We start from the raw sequence: 22,136 nt of genomic DNA, 5'->3' as shown, positions 1-22,136 counted from the left end.
AAAAGTACATAGCAAGCATACCCGGTGAACCAAGTGCAAGTGAAATACAAACGATTGCACTGAAAGGGACGGCTAGAATCCTAAAAAGATCTCTTGGTTGGGCTCACTAAAATAGGGGTAAATGTCAGACATCTGTTTGGATGTCCCCCCCCAGAAGAAAAAGGTTAAGAAAAATGAACAAAAAAAGAGAAAAGCCACATTCTTGTGACATATGTGGTTTTTCTTTTGCACGGAAGTCACATTTGCTGAGACATAAAAACACGTACTGGAGAGAAACCCCATTTTTGTTAAGGATATGGTTCTTATTTTGCACAGAAGTACAATTTTTTTGCATTATATTAAAACACATACTGGAGACAAACCACATTATTGAGAAATGTTATGTTCTTTTGTACAGAAGTGAGATTTTTTGCGTCATGAAACTGATGAACCATGTGCAAAAGAGGTCCAGAGAAGTGCACTTAAGGGAATAACGAGGATACTAAAAAGAGCTCTCGGTTGGTTTCAATAAAAAGCAGAACACTTTTGGCAGCTGTTTTTTTTTTGCGTTATGAAACTGGAATCTTAGGGAGATATCAACCAGTTATTCTAGCTGCCAGGAAAAATGAGCCAAACAATATCGTAACAAGTATTTTCTGGATTTATTCATCAAGGACTATATAAGGAAGGCTTTATTTACTAACATTAAAGAGAATGTCTCCACTATGATCAGGACATAATTATAATGAATTCTCATGATCAAAGTTTATGACAAATACTTCTAAGAAGACGAGTGATCTCCGCAATGACAAGTGCACTTTTTACCACACAGAAATAGTGTAAGCCATTGATATCGAGCTGACATGTTTTTTCTAGAGGATGGCTACTATACAATGCAATGTGTAAATATATCTACATTACGATCTTAAAAAAGAGAAAACCCACATTTCTGTGACGTATGTAGTTCATTGCATAAAAAGCACATTCGTTGTGTCATATGCAAAAAAATGGAAGACAAACGAACTTTCATAGAACATTCAAATATCTATGTACGTCATGTAGAGTTTAAGTGTGAGTCCAAGCAAGGGGGGCATTGATTTACGAGGATTTTTAGTGGAGAAAATGAAACAAAAAGACAAAAGTATATGAAATATATTAACTGGCTTAATGAAAAATCCTAAGAAATATTTAGACACAATGCCTAGAAGACCAAACTTTAGCAATGATATGAATTTATATCGTAATAAAATTAATTGTAAGTTCCTGGAGGATTTCTTCAAATTAAATGTATGGGTAAGCTAACAATTTATACAGTAACTCTGTCGTCAAAACTTCCAACTCCAAAACTCAGCTTTCAAGTTAAGTTGCTCATGATTACGTATGTAGCAGACCTTCTTCTTACTCATCCATCCACATCAAGAACTAAAATCATAAACGTTTAAAAAAGTTCAAAACAATATTTTTGTTATATGCATGAATATTCTTGTATGAACGAAAACTGATTTTCTCACAAAAACTTGCGAAAAGAATATGATACTTTCATTATGTATATATTCTCGTGTAAATTTTTAAAACCACCTGAAAGAACATTTTTTATGATGAGGTCATGTCTTAAGAGTTTTTATTTTTTTTTTAATTTAATTCATCTCAATAATGGCAACAATTTTAATCTTTCTATTTTTGTTTGCCGGCCGACTCTTTAGAAGCACGCACACATGCAAGTAAAATAAGAAAATAACATACAGTCTTTATGCAAAGGTCATGTTTTAACACTTTTTTCTTTTTAATTTAATAAATAAATAAAACGTCTATTTTATATTGAGTATTATATCTAAATGACTAATCAAGGTGTTAGCCTTTTATCATTGTTGTTGTCATAAAAAATGTTTATTGTGAAAAATATGTTAAATACGAGGGATGTTAAATATGTAAATTACAACTCTGAACTACGTGTTGTTCCTGATTTACTAGCGTTTGAAATTGGTTAAGTGTAAAATGGAGCCCATCAATTGTCATGCATTGATCAGTTGTTTTATTTGAAATCACACACATCACAGGAAACTCTTGATAAAATTTCTTGAGGACAGGATGGCCTGTTTATGTTATAGACGATCCCATCCTTATTGAGAGTGAAGCAAAGGGTCGCAAGTGAAGAGACGAAACATACTGATATATGATAGTGAATCAATTTAGATTTATTTACATAAATATTCATGTGACGAAATCAATATAGAGTTCGCTGAGAAAAAAAGAAGGAATTAACGTTACTTGTGAAGTATTTTGAAGAGAGACTAGGCTGGTTAGTCAGAAAGGCTGGTTGGCTGGCCAGGCAAACTGGAGAGCGTGTTGTCACATGTTGACTGGTTGAGGGTTCAACAAAAAGAGATGGAAATATAAAGAACATGAAGTGACGTGGCTGTGTCGCTCTCTGGTTACCAGAGTTAAAGGGCGATAATCGAGTTAGCCTGGGAATATCAGTTCCCACAAATTAAAAGAAACAATGTCATATCATATTATTCTTGTAAAATCAAGATCAGCAACTATCCCCCTGAAAGATATCACTACGGTTCACAACACACAATGCACCATCTGATTTTTACCTTATTTGTGTGAGAAATTAGAGCAGAGCATTACAACATCAACAACACCGGTCGTGTAAACGATCTTATTCAAGTCATCAGCAATATCACATAACATTTGTAAACGATCTTGTTCAAGTCATCATCGACATGACATAACATTTGTAAACGATCTTATTCAACTCATCATCAATATGACATAACATTTTTAAACGATCTTATTCAAGTCATCATCAATATGACATAACATTTGTGTAAACGATCTTATTCAAGTCATCATCAATATTACATAACATTTGTGTAAACGATCTTATTCAAGTCATCAGCAATATTACATAACATTTGTAAACGATCTTATTCAACTCATCATCAATATGCCATAACATTTTTAAACGATCTTATTCAACTCATCATCAATATGACATAACATTTTTAAACGATCTTATTCAAGTCATCAGCAATATTACATAACATTTGTAAACGATCTTATTCAACTCATCATCAATATGCCATAACATTTTTAAACGATCTTATTCAACTCATCATCAATATGACATAACATTTTTAAACGATCTTATTCAAGTCATCAGCAATATGCCATAACATTTTTAAACGATCTTATTCAACTCATCATCAATATGACATAACATTTTGTGTTAAATTATTTCTTAACTTTATTCTTTTGTTAAAGGAGCGAAAACATTAAATAAAGTTAACAAAATGTTAGACGTTTCCATTAATTTAACTTTGGATTAAATAGTTTTAATCTGCATTTTCTTTATTTTTTCATGTAATTTTGCATTAAAATTGTATTTCATTTTTCTAATGACCATTGCTAGGTAAGTTGAGAAAGTATACATTGTGACGTGCATATTTATTATAAAGGAAATAAATTGAACATTAATGCATATTTATTATAAAGGAAATAAATTGGACATTAATGCATATTTATTATAAAGGAAATAAATTGAACATTAATGCATATTTATTATAAAGGAAATAAATTGAACATTAATGCATATTTATTATAAAGGAAATAAATTGAACATTAATGCATATTTATTATAAATGAAATAAACTGAATATTAATGCATATTTATTATAAAGGAAATAAATTGAACATTAATGCATATTTATTATAAAGGAAATGAATTGAACATTAATGCATATTTATTATAAAGGAAATAAATTGAACATTAATGCATATTTATTATAAAGGAAATAAATTGAACATTAATGCATATTTATTATAAAGGAAATAAATTGGACATTAATGCATATTTATTATAAAGGAAATAAATTGAACATTAATGCATATTTATTATAAAGGAAATAAATTGAACATTAATGCATATTTATTATAAAGGAAATAAATTGAACATTAATGCATATTTATTATAAATGAAATAAACTGAATATTAATGCATATTTATTATAAAGGAAATAAATTGAACATTAATGCATATTTATTATAAAGGAAATGAATTGAACATTAATGCATATTTATTATAAAGGAAATAAATTGAACATTAATGCATATTTATTATAAAGGAAATGAATTGAACATTAATGCATATTTATTATAAAGGAAATAAATTGAACATTAATGCATATTTATTATAAAGGAAATAAATTGAACATTAATGCATGTTTATTATAAAGGAAATAAATTGAACATTAATGCATATTTATTATAAAGGAAATAAATTGAACATTAATGCATATTTATTATAAAGGAAATAAATTGAACATTAATGCATATCACGATCACCAGTTGATAAAAAGATCAACAGAATTTTTTAATAAAAAATTGAGTGAAACGAAATTTGGTAACAAAATATGTTTATATCAACAATTATATAAAGATATAATAGTTATCTTAAATCAGTAAAGGTTATTCATTAAATGTCTGGTTTTGGTACACAAAGTAAAGTAAATTAATAAACTTTAGAGATGTGTGGATCAACGTGTTAGTGTAAATGATATGCATATGTAAGAAATATATGTATGTGAATGCATGACACTGTGGATGTGTGTTGATTTACCTTGTTTTTAGTTCGTGTATGTTGCAATTTTTTTCTGTTCCACAGACTCGCTAATGTGTAAGAATATGTCCGTGATATAGTGATCATGTGAGTTATTGAGGATTTCTTTTTCGCTACGTTGCCTCTTCTGGCCAAGTGCAGAGAAAGGGTTATCGTTTGGCACAGGTACTTGCGGACCAATAAGCTTGGAAACTTTGCAGGAATCTGATTGTGTTACCCAGGGTACTATTTATATAGGCTTGGTTAATTTAACTTAACAAAAACATGGCTTTTTCTCACTTGCATTTTCGCCTTCAGTTATATTCCCATTGTTGTTTCCCCCTCGTCCCCACTGTAAGTAAAATGAGTTATCAAACAAAAACTACACGTATAGTAAAGTACAATAAAGATTTGCTGGTTTTAAAGGTTTTATTTTATGTTATATTTTTTACATGGTGGTTACCACTTATCAAGGCCCGGAAGCTACTCAGGGATGTTATTATTGCAAGTACAGTACGTTTGTGTTGAGATTTAATGAAGTGTTTACTTAAGGGGACGGTTCATTAGGAATTTGTTTACGTTGGACTTGATATCCAGGTTGTAGTAAGGTGGGAAGTAGGCAGACGGAAGAAAGTTCCACAGGCGTGCAGTTCTAAGAAAGAAGCTTTTTAATGGAATCTACGTTTTGATTTAGGCACAGATAAAGAGTGGGGAAAATTTTTGACAGTGGATTCAGCTAGACGGGTGTTTTTCGTAAAAGATTGGCGAGGGTGAACTAGAAATTGGAGTTCAGACGAGCACCTGCTATGGAAATAACGATAAAACAAAGACAGGCTCGCAACGTCTCTTCTGTGGGAGAGAGGTTGCATGGAAGAGAAAATGGCATCCCCCACTAAGCTACGAAGTCTATTTTGTACTCTGTTAAGGCAGGATAGGCTGTTTTTAGCAGCTCCTGCCCAGATATGGCAGCAGTATTCCATCTTGGACGTACTTGGCTTTTATATAGATAGAGAATTGCATCAGTAGTGAGATATCTTCTGGAGCGGTAGAAGAATCCCACCATCTTTCCAGCGACTTTGGCAACAGACTTGATGTGCGTGCTCCATTTCAGATCAGGAGTAAAGGACAAACCCAGAAACTTGTCAAAACATGGGGCTTCTCCTAGACGAGAGCCATCCATTTCAGTTGATGCCAGATGGGATCAGAGCGTTGATGATGTAAAGATAGGAGTTTGGTTTTAGATGCATTAAAGGTAACCACCCAGCCAGCCTGAATGATCGGCCCATCATCGGCCCATTACATAACTGACGATCAGCCGACAAACACCTAATGGGCCGATCATTCAGGCTGGCTGGGCAGCCACGTCATCCCCCACTGAACCATGCGTTCGAGATCAGAGGAGAGATAATCAGAGAGAACTTTTTCATTTACAGCCTTTGATGTGTTGCCGTAGATGGTCGTGTAATCAGCATAGATGTCAACGAATGATTAAAGTATGTGTTTAGGGAGATCATTGATGTAGATCAAGAAGAGAGTTGGGCCCAGGATTGACCCTTGAGGGACTCCAGCATTAATACTGCATGACTCTGATTTTTGTCCATCGACCACTACTCTTATTAGACTATTGGAGAGAAATGATTTAATGATTTAAAGATAAATTGTTCATGGGAGGAGAGACCAATATCTAATTAACTAATTATTTCTTAATCAGTTTTTCTTAGTCTTAAGGACAGGAACATCTTGTCTATCTCGCTTCATGATTCAGATTGTCCGGAAATTCTCTTCTATCGTCAAACACGTAAGATACTTCTTTGCCATATCATGTGACAGTTTAATTTCTTATGACTTACAAGGTAACGATACTTTAAATAACGCCACCTGTAAGACATCATATTTCGTTTGTAAACAGGTTATCCTGACATGTACGACTTTAACTTTTGCTAAAATTTATATGAATTAACAAAATTCTGATGGAGGTACAATTTTTCTAGTTTAAACTGAGAAACTCATTGGTAATAATTTTGCGATGGAATGTGCTTCATAGTTTATAACTAACATATAGTTTAAACCTTCTAGATTTCAATTAGGACAAAACAAACACTACTACCACAAATTAAGCTCTTAAAATGTCAAATTAATTTAGCTGCAAACAGCCTTATTAGTCCCTTGCCATACTTCACACAATAAGAATATAAAATTTTTGATCCAAAATATGTAGATAATGCCTGGGATAATGGATACATGAAACAACACATCGTTAAATTTCACAAGAAACACTCGTCTAGCTGAAAACACTATCAATAATCCTCCCCCCACTCTTTATTTGTGCCTAAACCTAAACGTAGAGTCCATGAAAAAAGCTTCCTTAAAACTGGACGCCTGTGGAACTGTCTTCCGTTTTCCTGCTTTCCAGTTGACTACAATCTGATGAGCCGTTCCACTTAAGTTAACAAATTTACCGAATTTCTATTACTGACAATTGCTATATTGTTCAACTGACTACTGTACACTCTGAACCCATATCCTCGACTTGTCTTTGGGCCTTGATAAGTGGTGATACATATGTTAGAAAACAAAACATATAGTTGATTTTTACCTTCATCAATCGCTTATTATAATTATCGCTAATACCTTAAGGAAACCTCTACTGTGGAATGTGGCGAGACTTCCCATGTTTTTCAGACTAGTGTGTTCTCCTATTTGAACGCTGACTTTTCAAATCCCTTTTTCCGACTTACGTGTCTCATTAACCGTCGTGTGAAATAGTATAAGATGAAGAGCTTCATTCAAGTTTCAATGTCACAAGCAGTTTTTTCAATCGCTCAAATGGTAGAGCACTAGGTTTATTAGAATTTTTTTGGAATTTTTGATAATTAATTTATGTACCAAAGTTTTATATATCACAAATTGAAGATAAAATATCAATAAATAAAATATTCTAATTTAAAATAAAAACAGAAGTGTTTTGGGGAAAATTTACTTAGAAAGTGTAAAACCTTTTTTTTTTAAACACGGTGATATTTTTTAAGTGGAAGCTTATGTTATGCTTAGAATGTCAAGTAAATATGGGACGCTTACAACAATTTTTTCTATTTCATTCAATATTTTCTTTTTTAGATATTAAGAAAATTCAGTCGATAACGAAGTATTAAAATATATCAATCAAAATCTCATGTATTTCATTAAGAGAAGAAAAAAAAATCTGTCAGCTGTTTTTTTTTGTTTTACGACAAACACTTAGCCTTTTTCCCCCTTGTTTAAAAAATATTTTATTTAAAAAAGACATGGAATATAAGTGTAAATATGGATAAATTCTATTGCTAGTAGAGCAGTATGTGCCAACAATTCAGTCTTTAGCAGTCTTTAATCGATGTACGCTGTTGCGGACCAGGATATAATAATCCTAACCCGCTACAAAAGAAAATAATGAAACGAATGGAAAGAAGGAAACAAAACTCAATTGCTGAATAAAATAAAAATGTCGTTTATTTTCTGTCGAAAATAAAGGGTTTAGGTTGCACAAGTGTTCATTCAGTCGTTGACGACTACACGCGTAGAAAAGAAAGGAATGAAGTATAGGACGAGAAGTGGCAGTTCAGTAGAAAGAGAAAGAGAGAGGGTGTTGACCTCAGTAAAGCCGCACGTCCATGATAGCAGTCGTCCACATGGAGAAGTCTTCAAGCCAAGAGCTGTGGACGCGAACTTGCCAGTTTGACGAACAAAGGCAAAAGGGAAGAGGAAGTTGAATGTTTGTTGTTGACTTTTATACCGGGATCAGTGTTCTGACTGCGCATGTCTGGAATTCCTTTCAGGGGAAGTAACGTTTCCCATGTGTGCGTGCATGTGCGCACATTAGCGTGTGTGTGTATGCACGAATTGAGTGTATATACGCGAACGTGAATATATGTGTGTGTTTGTATGTATGTGCGTGCGTACATGTGAGGAAAAAACATGTTCGAACAAGACTCCCCTTCTTTGCGAGAAAAAATACATGTACTATATACAAGAGAAACGTATTTCCTTTTTGTATATTATGTATATATATATATATATATATATATATATATATATACATATATATATATTGATAAGTTATGTATTGTTTGAAATGTTTTGGCCAATAAACTTTCCGACCTATTTTTGTTGTTGTTTGTGGTATGGTGTTTTTTTTATTTCTTTGTCCGTTTCTGAGTGTGTATGTTCTTGTATTAGACTAGGAGAAATGTGTAATTGTTCGTCTATGAATGCAGGTTTAAGTCTGTCTATTGCAATAGTGTCTTTTTATCTCTTTTTAATATGGTAAAATACTTTTCACTTCTGTCGAGAACTAGATACGGTCCGGAATAATTGGGACAGAATGTTTTTTTGACTGCGTCATTCCTGATAAAAACATATTTACAGGTTTGAATATCGCTTGGAACAAAAATGTTCGTGTCTGGATTTTTGGTTGGAGTGAATTTTAATCGTGACATTTTATGTTTTAAATCCGTCACAAAAGTTGTCGTTGGGGAAATGTCTATTGTTTTCGCAGAATTGTCGCAGTAAAATCAGTGCTGATCCGAAAACTAATTCTGCAGGTATGCTCTGCAAATCTTCCTTCACAGTGTTGCGAATTGCTAGGAGAATGAGTGGCCAATTGTCTGACCAGTCCGCTTTGTTTTCCTTCATAGCCAAAGATGCTTTTAATTGTCCATGAAACCGTTCCGCCATACCGCTTGCGCAAGGGTGGGAGACAGTAGTTTTAATGTGCTTTGTTCCCCAAAATGGTAGAATTCAGCGAAAAGAGTTGATTGAAACTGTGAGCTCCTGTCCGTTGTGATTATGGAAGGTAGTCCGAAAATCGCTATCCAAGCTTGTAAAATCACTCTGGCTATTGTTGTAGCTGATATTTCTTTTACTGGGATTGCTGTTGGCCATCTGCTGAATCTATCGACTATAGTAAGGATGTGGGTATGTCCTTTTGAATTGGGCAAGTGTCCAGCCAAGTCGATATGAACATGAGTAAGCCTAGCATCTGGTACACTGAAAGTTCCTGAAGGTGATTTTGTGTGCCTGTGAACTTTTTTTTTTTGCAAAGTTTTAGTCCAACTGCCGATGTCCGTATTCATATTTGGCAAACAAAACGTTCCGCTATTAATTTCACGGTGACACGTTTTCCTGGGTGGGAGAAACTGTGGAAGTGCTGGAAAACTTGTCATCTGAGGCTGGGTGAAATATAAGGGCGAGGGTGTTTTTTGTGAAACATCGCAATAGAAATGTGTTGTTCCGAATGGTATCGGCATTTCTTTTAGCTTCAGTGAAGTTTTGTCCATTATAGCTGGGGACGTGGTATCGGCTAATTGCTCCTGTGCTATTAATTCCATACTTAGTGGAGTGGAATTTAAAGAAGCAATTGTTGCGCGAGATAAAGCGTCAGCTACAACGTTTTCTTGTCCTTTTACGTACCATATATCGGTAGAATATTGAGCTATATAGTCAAGATGTAAAATTTCTCGTGGACCATATTTGTCGACATGTGTGTGTAGAGCAAATGTTAGGGGTTTATGCTCTGTATAAATGGAAAATTTTCTGCCTTCAAGGAGATATTTTAACTGCTTAATTGCAAGGTGAATTGCAAATAACTCTTTAGAAATGCTATATTTAGTCTGCGCTTTGTTTAATTTGGCAGAAAAAATGAAATAGGGGTCATTTTGTTGTCATAAATTTGGTGAATGAAAGCTCCTACTGCTATTTCCGATGCATCCGTCGTAAGTGTAAGTTACGTTGTATCGCTATCTTGGATATAAGTGAGTTTGGTGACGTTTGCCAAAGCAGTTTTTGATTGTACGAAGGCCTGTAGTGCAGGTCCTTCCAAAACTAACTGTTGGTTTTTGGTTCCTTTTTTTAATAAGTCCGTTAAAGGTGCGAAAACGCGGAACAGTTAGGCAAAAAGCGTCGGTAATAGTTAATTATGCCTACAAAACGGCGTACTTGTCTGACAGATGTCGGTAGAGGGAAATTTGAAATGGCACTTTTTCAGGCAAAGGGGAGATTCCATCCTTGTCAATTAAATGACCGAGAAATTGAACTTCCTGGTGGCCCAAAACACATTTATCGGTGTTTAGTTTGTGACAGTCTTTCGAAAGTTTGTTCCAGGTTTAGCTGGTGTTCTTCGAGGTTTCTGCTGGCGATTAAAACATCGTCCACATATGCGAATATGAACAGCAGATCTCTGAAAACTTCGTCAATCAAACGCTGGAAAGTTTGACAGGCGTTTCTCAGCCAGAAAGACATCCTTAGGAACTCGTAAAGGCCAAATGGTGTGGTCAGTGAAGTTTTATGAATGTCTTCTTCTGCGACTGGAATTTACGAGGTCCAGTTTGGAGAAAACTGTGGCGCCTCGGAGTCCATTGGCGAAGTCATAGATATGGGAGATAGGATATCTATCCGGAACTGTTTTCGCGTTTAAGCATCTAAAATCTCCACACTAGCGCCATGTGGTATTGTCAACTTTCTGCACCATGTGGAGTGGTGATGAGCAAGCACTTTTCGAGGGCCGTATTATCCCCATGTTGAGTAGGTTTTGAAACTCGGATTTTGCCAATTTGTATTTATCCGGTTTCAGGCGTCTGGAGGTTGAATAGATGGGCGTCCTGTGGTCTTAATATAATGCTTAGCACTATGCTTGATGTTTTTAAATGGCTGGGAAAGTTGAGGAAATTTTTGAAGTAACCGGCGGACGTGTAAATGTTCGGGTAGGACAGTGCTGATTCCAGTGGTTAAAAATTTCGAGGTAGTTCCTTTCACCTAAATCTTCGTTTCGTTTTCTGTCAATGTGTGATGAGTCATGTCGACCGACAGGTTGAAATGGGCTAAAATGTCTGCCACCAAAATTGGAGTGGTTATGCTGGTTATGGTGAAATTCCAGAAAAAAATTCCTTTGCATTCCCAGGTTTAAATTTAAAGTTTTCCCGCCAAAAGTGGGTATTTTTGTACCGTTGACGGCTTGTAGGCTAAAAAATTGAGTTCCTGTTGGGTGGTCATGCGGTGTCAGTATGACGCTGATTTCCGCTCCGGTGTCTATTAAAAAGGTATATCCTTGAATTTTGTCACAGATATAAAACAGATGACATTTTTTGTGCTCCAGCTACAGTTGTCGTCGTTACTGGCTGGAAGGTTCGTTTCTCTGTGCTGTTTTTTTGAAGGCGCAGGGTGTAGTGCATTTTCTCATGTCGACACCGAATCTCGTGTGGTAGAAGCAAACATCTTATCTATCTCGTGACGTGGACCGGTTCTTGCTTAAACTGCTTCGTCTGTAACTTCGTTGTGTGTCGTTGTAGTTTTTAGGATAATGCTGATGCGTTTGAAGTATGTCGGCTAGCTGCTTTGAAAGCTTTTACACCGTAGACTTTAATTCTGCTAAGTCCTCATCTCGGTTTTGGTCAGGTTACATTTCGAGAAAATCTGTGACTTCCTCTACCACCTCCAATGGCAGTTTTTCCACTAGGTAACAATAACGCACTCGTTGTGACGTTACCCGTTTAGCATCAAATATGGCCTGTAATTGGACGAACCATATTTTTGTATTTGTTGGGTTGAAGGGTGGAATATTTAATGCCATGGTTTCGTTGTAGGAGTTCGTCTGTTAAAGTTCCATTTTTTTTTGTTTTTTTAAAGAAAAATTATTTTTCGTGTGTGCCGTGGATTTGTGTGGAAGAGTTTAGTTTACACCTCGTGCTTTGTTCAAACTCATTCCTCCCATTTTAAAATAACAGGGTCACCATCGTTTGTTGCGGACCAGGATATAATAATCCTAACCCGCTACAAAAGAAAATACTGAAACGAATGGAAAGAAGGAAACAAAACTCAATTGCTGAATAAAATAAACATGTCGTTTATTTTCTGTCGAAGATAAAAGGGCTTGGGTGGCACAAGTATTCATTCAGTCGTTGACGACTACACGCGTAGAAAAGAAAGGAAGGAAGTATAGGACAAGAAGTGGCAGTTGAGCATGTCAAAAGAGAAAGAGATAGGGTGCCGCCCTCAGTAAAGCCGCACGTCCATGATAGCAGTCGTCCACGTGGAGAAGTCTTCAAGCCAAGAGCTGTGGACGCGAACTTGCCTGTTTGACGAACAAAGGCAAAAGAGAAGAAAGTGGAAGTTGAATGTTTGTTGTTGAATTTTATACCAGGGTCAGTGTTCTGACTGCTCATGTCTGGAATTCCTTTCAGGGGAAGTAACGTTTCCCATGTGTGCACGCATGTGCGCCTATGTGTGCATACATGTGTGTACATTAGCGCGTGTGTGTGTATGCACATGAATGTGAGTGTATATACGTGAACGTGAATATGTGTGTGTTTGTGCGTACGTGCGTACATGTGGGTGTGTGTATGTGAGGGGAAAACATGTTCGAACAACAACGCTTAGCCATGAGTAAACATATGTCCGTGGAAATCTAACAGATAGAAACATTTATTCAAAATGAAAAGACAAATTCCATTAAATGTAATAATGCTACATATGAATTCCTATCTTTAATCCTAGTTATTTTTTTAGTTTCTTTTAATACAATTACTTGTTTCGATTTTATAATTATTTTTATAATCTTATTCAATTTATATTTCGATCAATTTCACACAATTATGTAATGTTGGCATTAAAGCTGATAGCAACTAAGATGATAAGACGCAAATATTGTCACTCATCAAAAGAAAGATGCAATACATTGAAGTAAAGCCCATATAACATTATCAAAGCAAGATTACAAAATGAATTCTATTCAAAACCTTGTTAATACAATAAAAGATAACAAATGAAAGTTTTCCAATGTCACAATAATGGTTTGGATGCTTGGCAACACCTCCATATGTTTATACACGTTCCACACCAGAGGCATGCTTATGTAAAACAAAATAATAACTCCGTGACAATATAAAATAATAAACAACGAAGATCGGATTTTTATATGCTTTCCACACCAGCAATATAAGACACAGCTTGAATTTCTATAAAAAATCCAGCTTCATAAAAATTGCATCCTAATCTGATACCCAGCAAAGAGAAGATATGTTGTAATTACGCCCATATCCTGTCGGAACTCTTATTAAATTCTTAAAAACAAATTATGGTTAAAACAAAGTAATAACTTTAAGAGAAGATATGTTCCAATTACACACAAAACCTTGTCGGGATTCTTTCTTAGCAATTCTTCCAAACAAGTAATTATTAAGGTTAAAGGCAATAAATTCAACCACACCCTGTAAGATCAAGGCAATGCTTGTGATGATACTTTTCTTAACAGGAACAAATATTCCGATACTAAACTCCGATATTAATCAAAATATATGAGTTGTTGATATGCATGCCATAGAAGAAAGATTAGGCACAGTTTATGATAGGATTTCTACAGCCACAAAAAAGGGGGCGATAATCTGGCTGCAAAAATGAATTTAGGTAATAATGGCACAGATACAATGTTACAAGTGAATTAATAGGAAAAGTGGTACATGATAAAAATAGATTTAGTATGTTTGTCTCGTACTTATATATCCAACAACTTGTAATATATAATAACACATGTTCAAATAAACTGTGGCAACTCGTGGCTAAAATTAATGGCAGTGCTGATTCAGAAAAAAATTTCATTTTCACGAATCCATCTTCATAATCCAGCTATCCTACAGCTGCTGCTGATTTTCTCACGCGCGCTCTGTTATACTGCTCCAGAAAATGTTTTCATGAAAATATATGCATATGAATATAGATATAAAATAAAATAACTAAGAAACAGGACTGTAGTTTCACATAACAATTTCATAAACAAAAGATACCGATATCAAGTGTGTGTGTGTGTGTGTGAGAGAGAGAGACCATATAGTAAAAGAACATTAAACGTTATTAAATAAAATAAAAAAGGGAGATGTTATGTCCCTTGGATGGGTGGGAGTTGTCCCCCTTTGTTCAATGTTTATAATGTAAACTCTCGGACGAAAACGTGAATAAACGAGACTTGGTCAGTCGGCCATGTTGGTCTGAACAGTCACATATCCTTGTCCTGTTATTATTAATAGAAACCTGACATAACATGGTGTCAGAACAAGGGATTTACTAACAGGTGATCAAAATACAGGGAAATAGTTATACTAAATATCGAGCCTAAGAGCCGTTAAAAAAAAAGAAATACGTGAAGTTCCATAATAACCCCCAGTATGAATCCGAGTCATGGGAAAAATGGATATGACGGTTCAACCGTTACCAGACAGTGTCCAGCCTTGACGAAAAACCAAATGCTTGTACAGTGGGCACCCTAATATATTGTATGGGTGATAAAGCCGATGACATTTTCGCCACATTCAAACTTGCACCCGAGGAAGCCCAGAACTTCAATATAGTGGTAGCAAAGTTCAATGAGCATTTCAAGGGTGATACGAACGTAATTTATGAACGGGTCAGATTCAACCGCAGGTGTCAAGAGGAAGGTGAGTCCATTGATTCATTCATCACTAACCTCCACACACTAGTTAAAAACTGCAATTTTCGAGACCTGCACGAGGATCTAATTCGTGATAGAATTGTAGTTGGGTGCACAGATCCTAAGCTATCACTAAGTCTGCAAATGATTCCAAACCTCACCTTGGATGGGACCATCAGACGCGCACGACAGAGTGAAACAATAAAATCACAACAGCATCTCCTACGGTCCCCAGAACATATCGTTGGTGAAGATCCAGCTGACAATAATAGTGCAGTCCACTACGTTAGTGACAACCGAATTCGCAGACAAGGTCAGAGTAAACACGACAAGACCCGGGCGAGAACTGCACTACGAAAATCGACAAAAAAATGAGCGCACACAGCAGTATAGACCAGAGGCTGAGTGCCACCGCTGTAGTAACAAAACCCAACACCAGAGACGCACGTGTCCTGCCATCTCAGCCACCTGCCACAATTGTGGTAGGGTTGGCAACTATGCTCAGTGCTGCCGCACATGAAGGCTGCATGAAATTAAACCTAGCTCAGATGAATGTGAAAGCGATCAGAATGCGTACCTTGGTGTTCTGACGATATCAGAGATCAGCATAAGTAAGCCTTCGCGAACCAATATCGCCATCAATGGAGTGCCACTGAAATTCAAGCTGAACTCTGGGGCGGATGTGACCGCGATTCCAGAGCACATATATAAGTTACGGAAAGACCTATCAGACCTCTCAGATACCCACAAAATTCTTCATGGTCCAAGACGTATTCCACTCAAAGTGACTGAAGTGGTCACTGCAACTGTCTTGCATGAAGATCTTTCAGCAGAACAGAGGATATTTATTATCCCCAATCTCGAGGAGCCACTGTTAGGAAGGCCAGCCATCGAAGCACTTAAGCTCGTAACTGTCCACCCAAACTTACATACCATCAGCAGCCAGAAACGCCCATTCGACCGAAAAATAGAAATGCCAGACTTATTCACAGGCCTAAGCACATTTGGAGAAGAATGTACCGTACTCTTACATCCGGATGCGAGTCCATACTCAGTACCCACACCACGACGCGTACCACTACCCTTGATGGAGAAAACACGGGCTGAGCTCCAGAGAATGGAGAAATTGGAGGTCATAAGCAAGGTTGACACACCCACCGAATAATGTTCCCCCATGGTTGTAGTACCAAAAGCAAATGGAACGATTAGGATATGCGTAGATCTCACAAATCTCAATAAGTGCGTAAAACGTGAACTCCACATGCTCCCCACAGTCGACCACCTTTTGGCTCAGTTAGGGAAAGTAAAAATCATGAGCAAGTTGGGTGTCAACAGCGGGTATTGGCAGATTCCACTTTCATCAGAATCTCGTTCGCTGACGACCTTCATAACTCCATTCGGACGATGCCAATTCAACCGCCTCCCGTTTGGTATTTCATCAGCGAGTGAGATCTACCAGAGACGCATGTCACAAGTACTAGAGACCGAAATTGGAGCCATATGCATGCAAGATGATGTTTTAGTATATGGAAAAAAAACAACAAGAACATGATGCCCGGCTGAAGAGCACACTGAAAAAAAATTCAGGCTGCTGGTATTACGCTCAATTCGGGAAAATGCGAAATATCCAAGTCGTCAGTAAAATTTCTTGGACATATACTCAGTGCTGACAGCCTGCGACCTGATCCAGAAAGGCTCACTGGTATCTCGAAATTCCAAACACCAACGAACATGACAGAAACCCGCCGGTTCTTAGAGATGATGAATCAATTAGGAAAATTCATTCCAAACCTAGCAGACATGACTAAACCATTAAGGGATTTATTGAGTCATAAATATGCGTTTGTTTGGGACAATACACAGCAGGATGCATTCTCCTCCATCAAGAAAGCATTGTGTTTAGCACCTGTGCTATGCCTGTACAATCCATCAAGTGAAACTGTGGTTTCTAGCGATGCTTCATCTAATGGGCTGGGAGCAGTATTATTACAACGACAGGATAACACAAAATTACATCCCATCGCCTACGCTTCACGAGCCATGTCAGAAACTGAAACTCGTTATGCACAGATAGAAAAGGAGGCCCTAGCCATAACATGGGCTTGTGAACGCTTTTCAGTATCTTGTTGGACTACACTTCACAGTGGAGACAGATCACAAACCACTGGCGCCACTACTAGATACGAAGGACCTCAGTGAACTTCCAGCAAGGATACAGAGGTTTCGAATGCGTTTAATGAGGTATGCATACACAATTCGCTATGTCCCTGGTAAGGAACTATACACAGCTGATGCTCTGTCAAGAGCGGTATCTGACAACGGACCCACCAAACAAGACAAGGACCTCGAAGAGTTAGCAACAGCGTTCGTCCACACCATGATGGAATCTTTAACTGACACAGAAAAACGTCTGAAAGAGCTGGAGGAAGCCACTAAAATTGATGAAATCAGCAACTGCATATTACAATATGTAAGAAATGGCTGGCCATCAAAGGATCATGTCCCAGCATAAATTAAACCCTATTCGGCCTACCGTGGCAGCATCACGTGTGAGAATGGATTACTGATGTATGGCACACGGATCATAATCCCATCGCTACTGAGACCGACTATTATTGCCAAAATCCACTCTGGTCATCAGGGAATTACCAGGTGCAGACAAAGAGCTCGCCAGTCCGTATGGTGGCCAGGACTATCTGAACAAATCAAGAGAACTGTAGAAAACTGTCCAAGATGCACCGAGCTAAGACACCAACTGCCTGAACCCCTCATGACAACTGAGCTTCCAACAAGACTATGGCACACTGTAGCCTCTGATCTATTTGAGTTGAAAGGCAGCAGCTATGTCATCCTTGTCGACTACTTCTCTCGATATGCAGAAATCGCCATGCTTACATCAATGACTTCCAGCGCAATGATACAGAGTTTTAAAGCTATTTTTGCCAGACATGGGGTACCTGTCATCCTAAGAAAAGACCCAGGAAGCCAGTACACTTCGAAGGACTTTGCCAAGTTCGCAAATGACTGGGGTTTCCAGCACGTTACAAACAGTCCTCGCTATTCCCAAAGCAACGGAGCTGCAGAAGCCTGTGTGAAAAACAATGAAGAGAATGTTAAAGAAGGCAAAAGACCCATATCTTTCTTTCTTGCACACAGAGCGACACCAATAGACTGTGGGTTTAGCCGCAGCGAACTGTTAATGAGCCGACGTCTGAGGACAAACTTCCCAACTCACCCGGATCTACTAAACCCCAGTTGGCCCGATCTTGAGAATTTTAGACAGAGGGAAAGGAACCAGAAGGCTCAACAGCAACTCACACACCGCCTATCAAAAAAAAGCTAAAGAGCTACAACCACTCGAAAATGGCGCACCGGTATGGGTCAGAAGCTCCAACCCCCCAAACCAGGAAGGCATCGTTGTTGGAATGGCAAATACACCACGTTCCTACATTCTACGGACCAAAGAAGAAGGGACAATAATCCGACGCAATCGACGACACATTGTACCCAAACCACCAGAAATGGTCGAGGCTCACACATCGGAGACCCATGAAGACAGTCATCTACCTAGGGAAGAAACAGTCAAAACAGCATGCCCCACTCTCACCTCTCAAGAGTATGCAACAACCAGATCTGGGCGTCAGTCAAGACCACCTATTAAATTAGACCTATAATATATGTATATACAAATATATATATATATATATATATATATATATATATACAAGTAAATAAATGAACTCTTTTCTTTTAATAGATATATAAAGTGTGTGTGTGTGTGTGTGTGTGTGTGAGAGAGAGAGAGAGAGAGACCATATAGTAAAAGAACATTAAACATTATTAAATAAAATAAAAAAAGGAGATATTTTGTCCCTTGGATCGGTGGGAGTTGTCCCCCTTTGTTCAATGTTTATAATGTAAACTCTCGGACGTAAACGTGAATAAACGAGACTTGGTCAGTCGGCCATGTTGGTCTGAACGGTCACATATCCTTGTCCTGTTATTATTAATAGAAACCTGACATAACACCGTAAATTTTGAATTTCATGTTCCTTTCTCTGTATAATTAGAAAAACCAAAAAATGAAATGAAAAAGAAAACAAAAACAATGAAATAAAAAAAATAGTGTAATCTAGTCATTTTCTTTCATTAATTACTTTTTCGCTTGATTAGTTTTTCAATTAAAATCAATTTCTTTCACGCATGCATAGTTTAGAACTATAATCACTGCACCGGGACGAAATTTAAATTTCCGTTCCATTTTTGTGACAACCGCAAAACATCACAGTCCCGTCAATTTTTACCGTTTCTTTCTCCAAGAAATATTTAAAAGTTATATTTAATAAATATTTTATTTAAAAAGAACAGTAAACAAGTATATATATTGTTAAAAATATTATGTGGTCTGTAATCCCGTTTTGGAGCACAATAAACGCCCTAAAATGAGTGAAACAACTAACGACTTAGCCAGTTAGGTAAAAAACGGACACTTAGAAAATCTATTTTTTTTAAACAACAGTAAACAAATTAAAAATATTTTTTGAAAATATTATAGGAGATAGTCTTTTTTTAAAAATATCTCCTGCAAAAATGGTCATAAAATGGGTTTTCAATCGATATTTAATCAATAAGGGACCAGTTTTCCTACCTAGCAAAAAGAGGCGAGTTTACCGGGTATGAGTTTTCTGGGTACGGGTTAATAGGGTACGAGTTTTCCGGGCACCGGTTTAAATATCAGAATTTTTGGATCAAGTAAAGATTAGATACCCCATAGCAGAATACAAAGATTGTCGAACATTTCAAGTGGCACTGGTTGTTCGACCTTGACATTGCCTTGGTTGTTTGTAAACACATCAAATTGCAAACAATGTTACCGAGCAAGATTTAAAAATATATATATATTTGCAAAACTTTTAAAGATTTAAAAGAAAAGATCATTAAGAAAAGTAACTAAAAATTGTATTATTTTTAATAATAATTAATTTATGTTTTTTTTTTTTAATTATCAAGTTAGACAAATACGGCTGCGTTGTTTGAGTGTGATAAACTCTAGCTTCGGGCGAAGGAACTTCTTCTTCTTCTTCTTCTTCTTCTTCTTCTTCTTCTTATTATTATTATTATTATTTTATTTATTTTTATTTTTTCAGAAACAAGTTGTTTTTTTATTCAACATTTTAAGTAGGCACCGCCAAAACTCGGGGGGGGGCAGAACTTTTTGACGGACCGTCTTTTTAAAAATCTACCAAAAATCAGTTACTTATCCGATCAATACGAAATTTTCAGCGATTATTAAGAGAAGAATGAACTTTATAACAGTGTACTTATTTTTCATAAACGATATTTATATATATATATATATATATATATATATATATATATATATATATATATATATATATATATATATATATATATATATATATTACTTGAGGGGGGTACAAATATGCTTAAAATAATCATCTGAAACTGAACAAAACATATTGTGTTGTTGTAAGGGACAGAATTATAGATTAAAAAAAATTTGTTTGCATACCTTATTTTGACGTCTGAATATCAGAACTTCGATTGTGTTTAATTATCCCGGTTTGAGTTTTGAAGTGTGAAATTCAGTGAATATGTTAAGTAAAATAATTAATTTAAGTTAAGCAAAACAAAAAAAATTTTTTTAAATATTTATACGAAAAAAGCCATTTTAAAATCTTTAATAAATAAATTAACAATTTTTTTTTAGCGAGCCGAATAATACATGACCATTATTAAACAGGGCATGCTTTGAAGAATCGATACAAAAAAAAATCGATAAATATTGTGCCCTTTGTTTTAAAAATAGCATCATTTTTTCGATCCCGTTTGAAAACGTTTGCCGTCTTTCGACTATGGTGGACCAAACGTGCTGAAATATTTTTTTATTATTTTGCATTAAATCCCCCCCCCCATTTTGGGGAGCCTGACCCCCACACACATACACATTAAAAACCAAACTCATACAAATAGTCACCCATCTGGTACTGGCCAGCCTCAGCGTTAATAATACATTGAAATTTTCGTCACTGAAAAATATTTGTTTTTGGCCTGTTTGGTATTCCATAGTTTGCTTTTTATCAACTACAAACGTAAACATTGTCGATCTAGACTCTAGATCGACGCGAAGTAACTGGTTGCCTATATGAATAAGTGGAATTATTTTAAATCCAGGTGCTTATATCATAATATTTTTGCATATCCTCATAGAAAATCACCCTAAATTTTAGTTAGACAATAAATAAATAAATTATTTCAAAACCCTCTTTTAAAAATATTTATGTACGTTTTTTGTGCAAGACAAAAAATGTCAATTGTTAACTTTTTGGGAAAATTTAACATTTAAAATTTAATTAAAAATAGTAGAAAAAGTTTTACATTATTCTGTTTTCTATATGATAAAATTCAGGGTTTTATCTTTTTGGAAAAAAAAGTTACTCAGAAATAATGGATTTTAATAAATATAATTTCATTTTAAAAAACAACAACAACAACTTGATTTTTCGGCTATTTTTGGCGGTGCCTAATTTTATCTTTGAAATAATCTCAGAAAACTAATATTAATCTTTCAAGATTTATTTAACTTCTAAATTTAGTTGAATTTGTCAGTTTCGTCTCTCAGTTTCTGACGACGCCGTAAATACATTTTTCAGAATATTTTTTTCACGTGTAATTTTTTTTCCGCATAGATATAAATTTTAGGCACTTACAATATAGTTCTTTTTCAATGTATTTATTTTTAATATGTTTGGTAAACTGCACAATCATCAGATTAACTTTAGGCTTTAATCTTTCAAACAATCAAAATAATCAGGAAACAAACAACAAATAAATAAATAAATAAAAATACGAAAAGGCGGCTATAAAAACTTTACTTTAGATTAATCTTTTAAACACAATCAAGAAATAATCAGAAATCTATATTAAAAAAAATAAATAAAAATACGAAAATACGGCTTTAAACACTATTAGTTTCCGCCATTAAATTGCACATGCAACGAATTAGAGAATTAATAAAAATGAAACTTGTAATCTGTTCTCTCTCATGTAAATATTAAAATGTTAAATAAAATAATACTAATT

General features: G+C 35.6%; 1 protein-coding gene across 1 annotated transcript; it reads left to right on the top strand.

The window, feature by feature from the left end:
- Nucleotides 1-14,879: 14,879 nt before the first annotated feature.
- LOC145271362 (uncharacterized) lies at nucleotides 14,880-16,197 on the top strand. Its single transcript, XM_080126903.1, has 2 exons — nucleotides 14,880-15,345; nucleotides 15,632-16,197. The coding sequence occupies exons 1-2, from the start codon at nucleotides 14,880-14,882 to the stop codon at nucleotides 16,195-16,197; spliced, it is 1,032 nt and encodes a 343-aa protein (XP_079983029.1).
- Nucleotides 16,198-22,136: the final 5,939 nt, after the last annotated feature.

Source organism: Euprymna scolopes, chromosome 46 (genome assembly GCF_053919585.1).
Source record: "Euprymna scolopes isolate OS-2025 chromosome 46, ASM5391958v1, whole genome shotgun sequence".
NCBI lineage: Eukaryota > Metazoa > Mollusca > Cephalopoda > Sepiida > Sepiolidae > Euprymna > Euprymna scolopes.
Note: the sequence above shows the minus strand (reverse complement) of the source record. Positions and strands in the feature narration are given on the sequence as shown.

What these genes read in the sequence shown, in the direction of transcription:
- LOC145271362 (XM_080126903.1), top strand. Translation starts at nt 14,880, where the DNA reads ATGGGTGATAAAGCCGATGACATTTTCGCCACATTCAAACTTGCACCC. An exon ending in CAACCGAATTCGCAGACAAG is followed by an intron (nt 15,346 to 15,631) that starts GTCAGAGTAAAC and finishes TGACGATATCAG; the next exon opens with AGATCAGCATAAGTAAGCCT.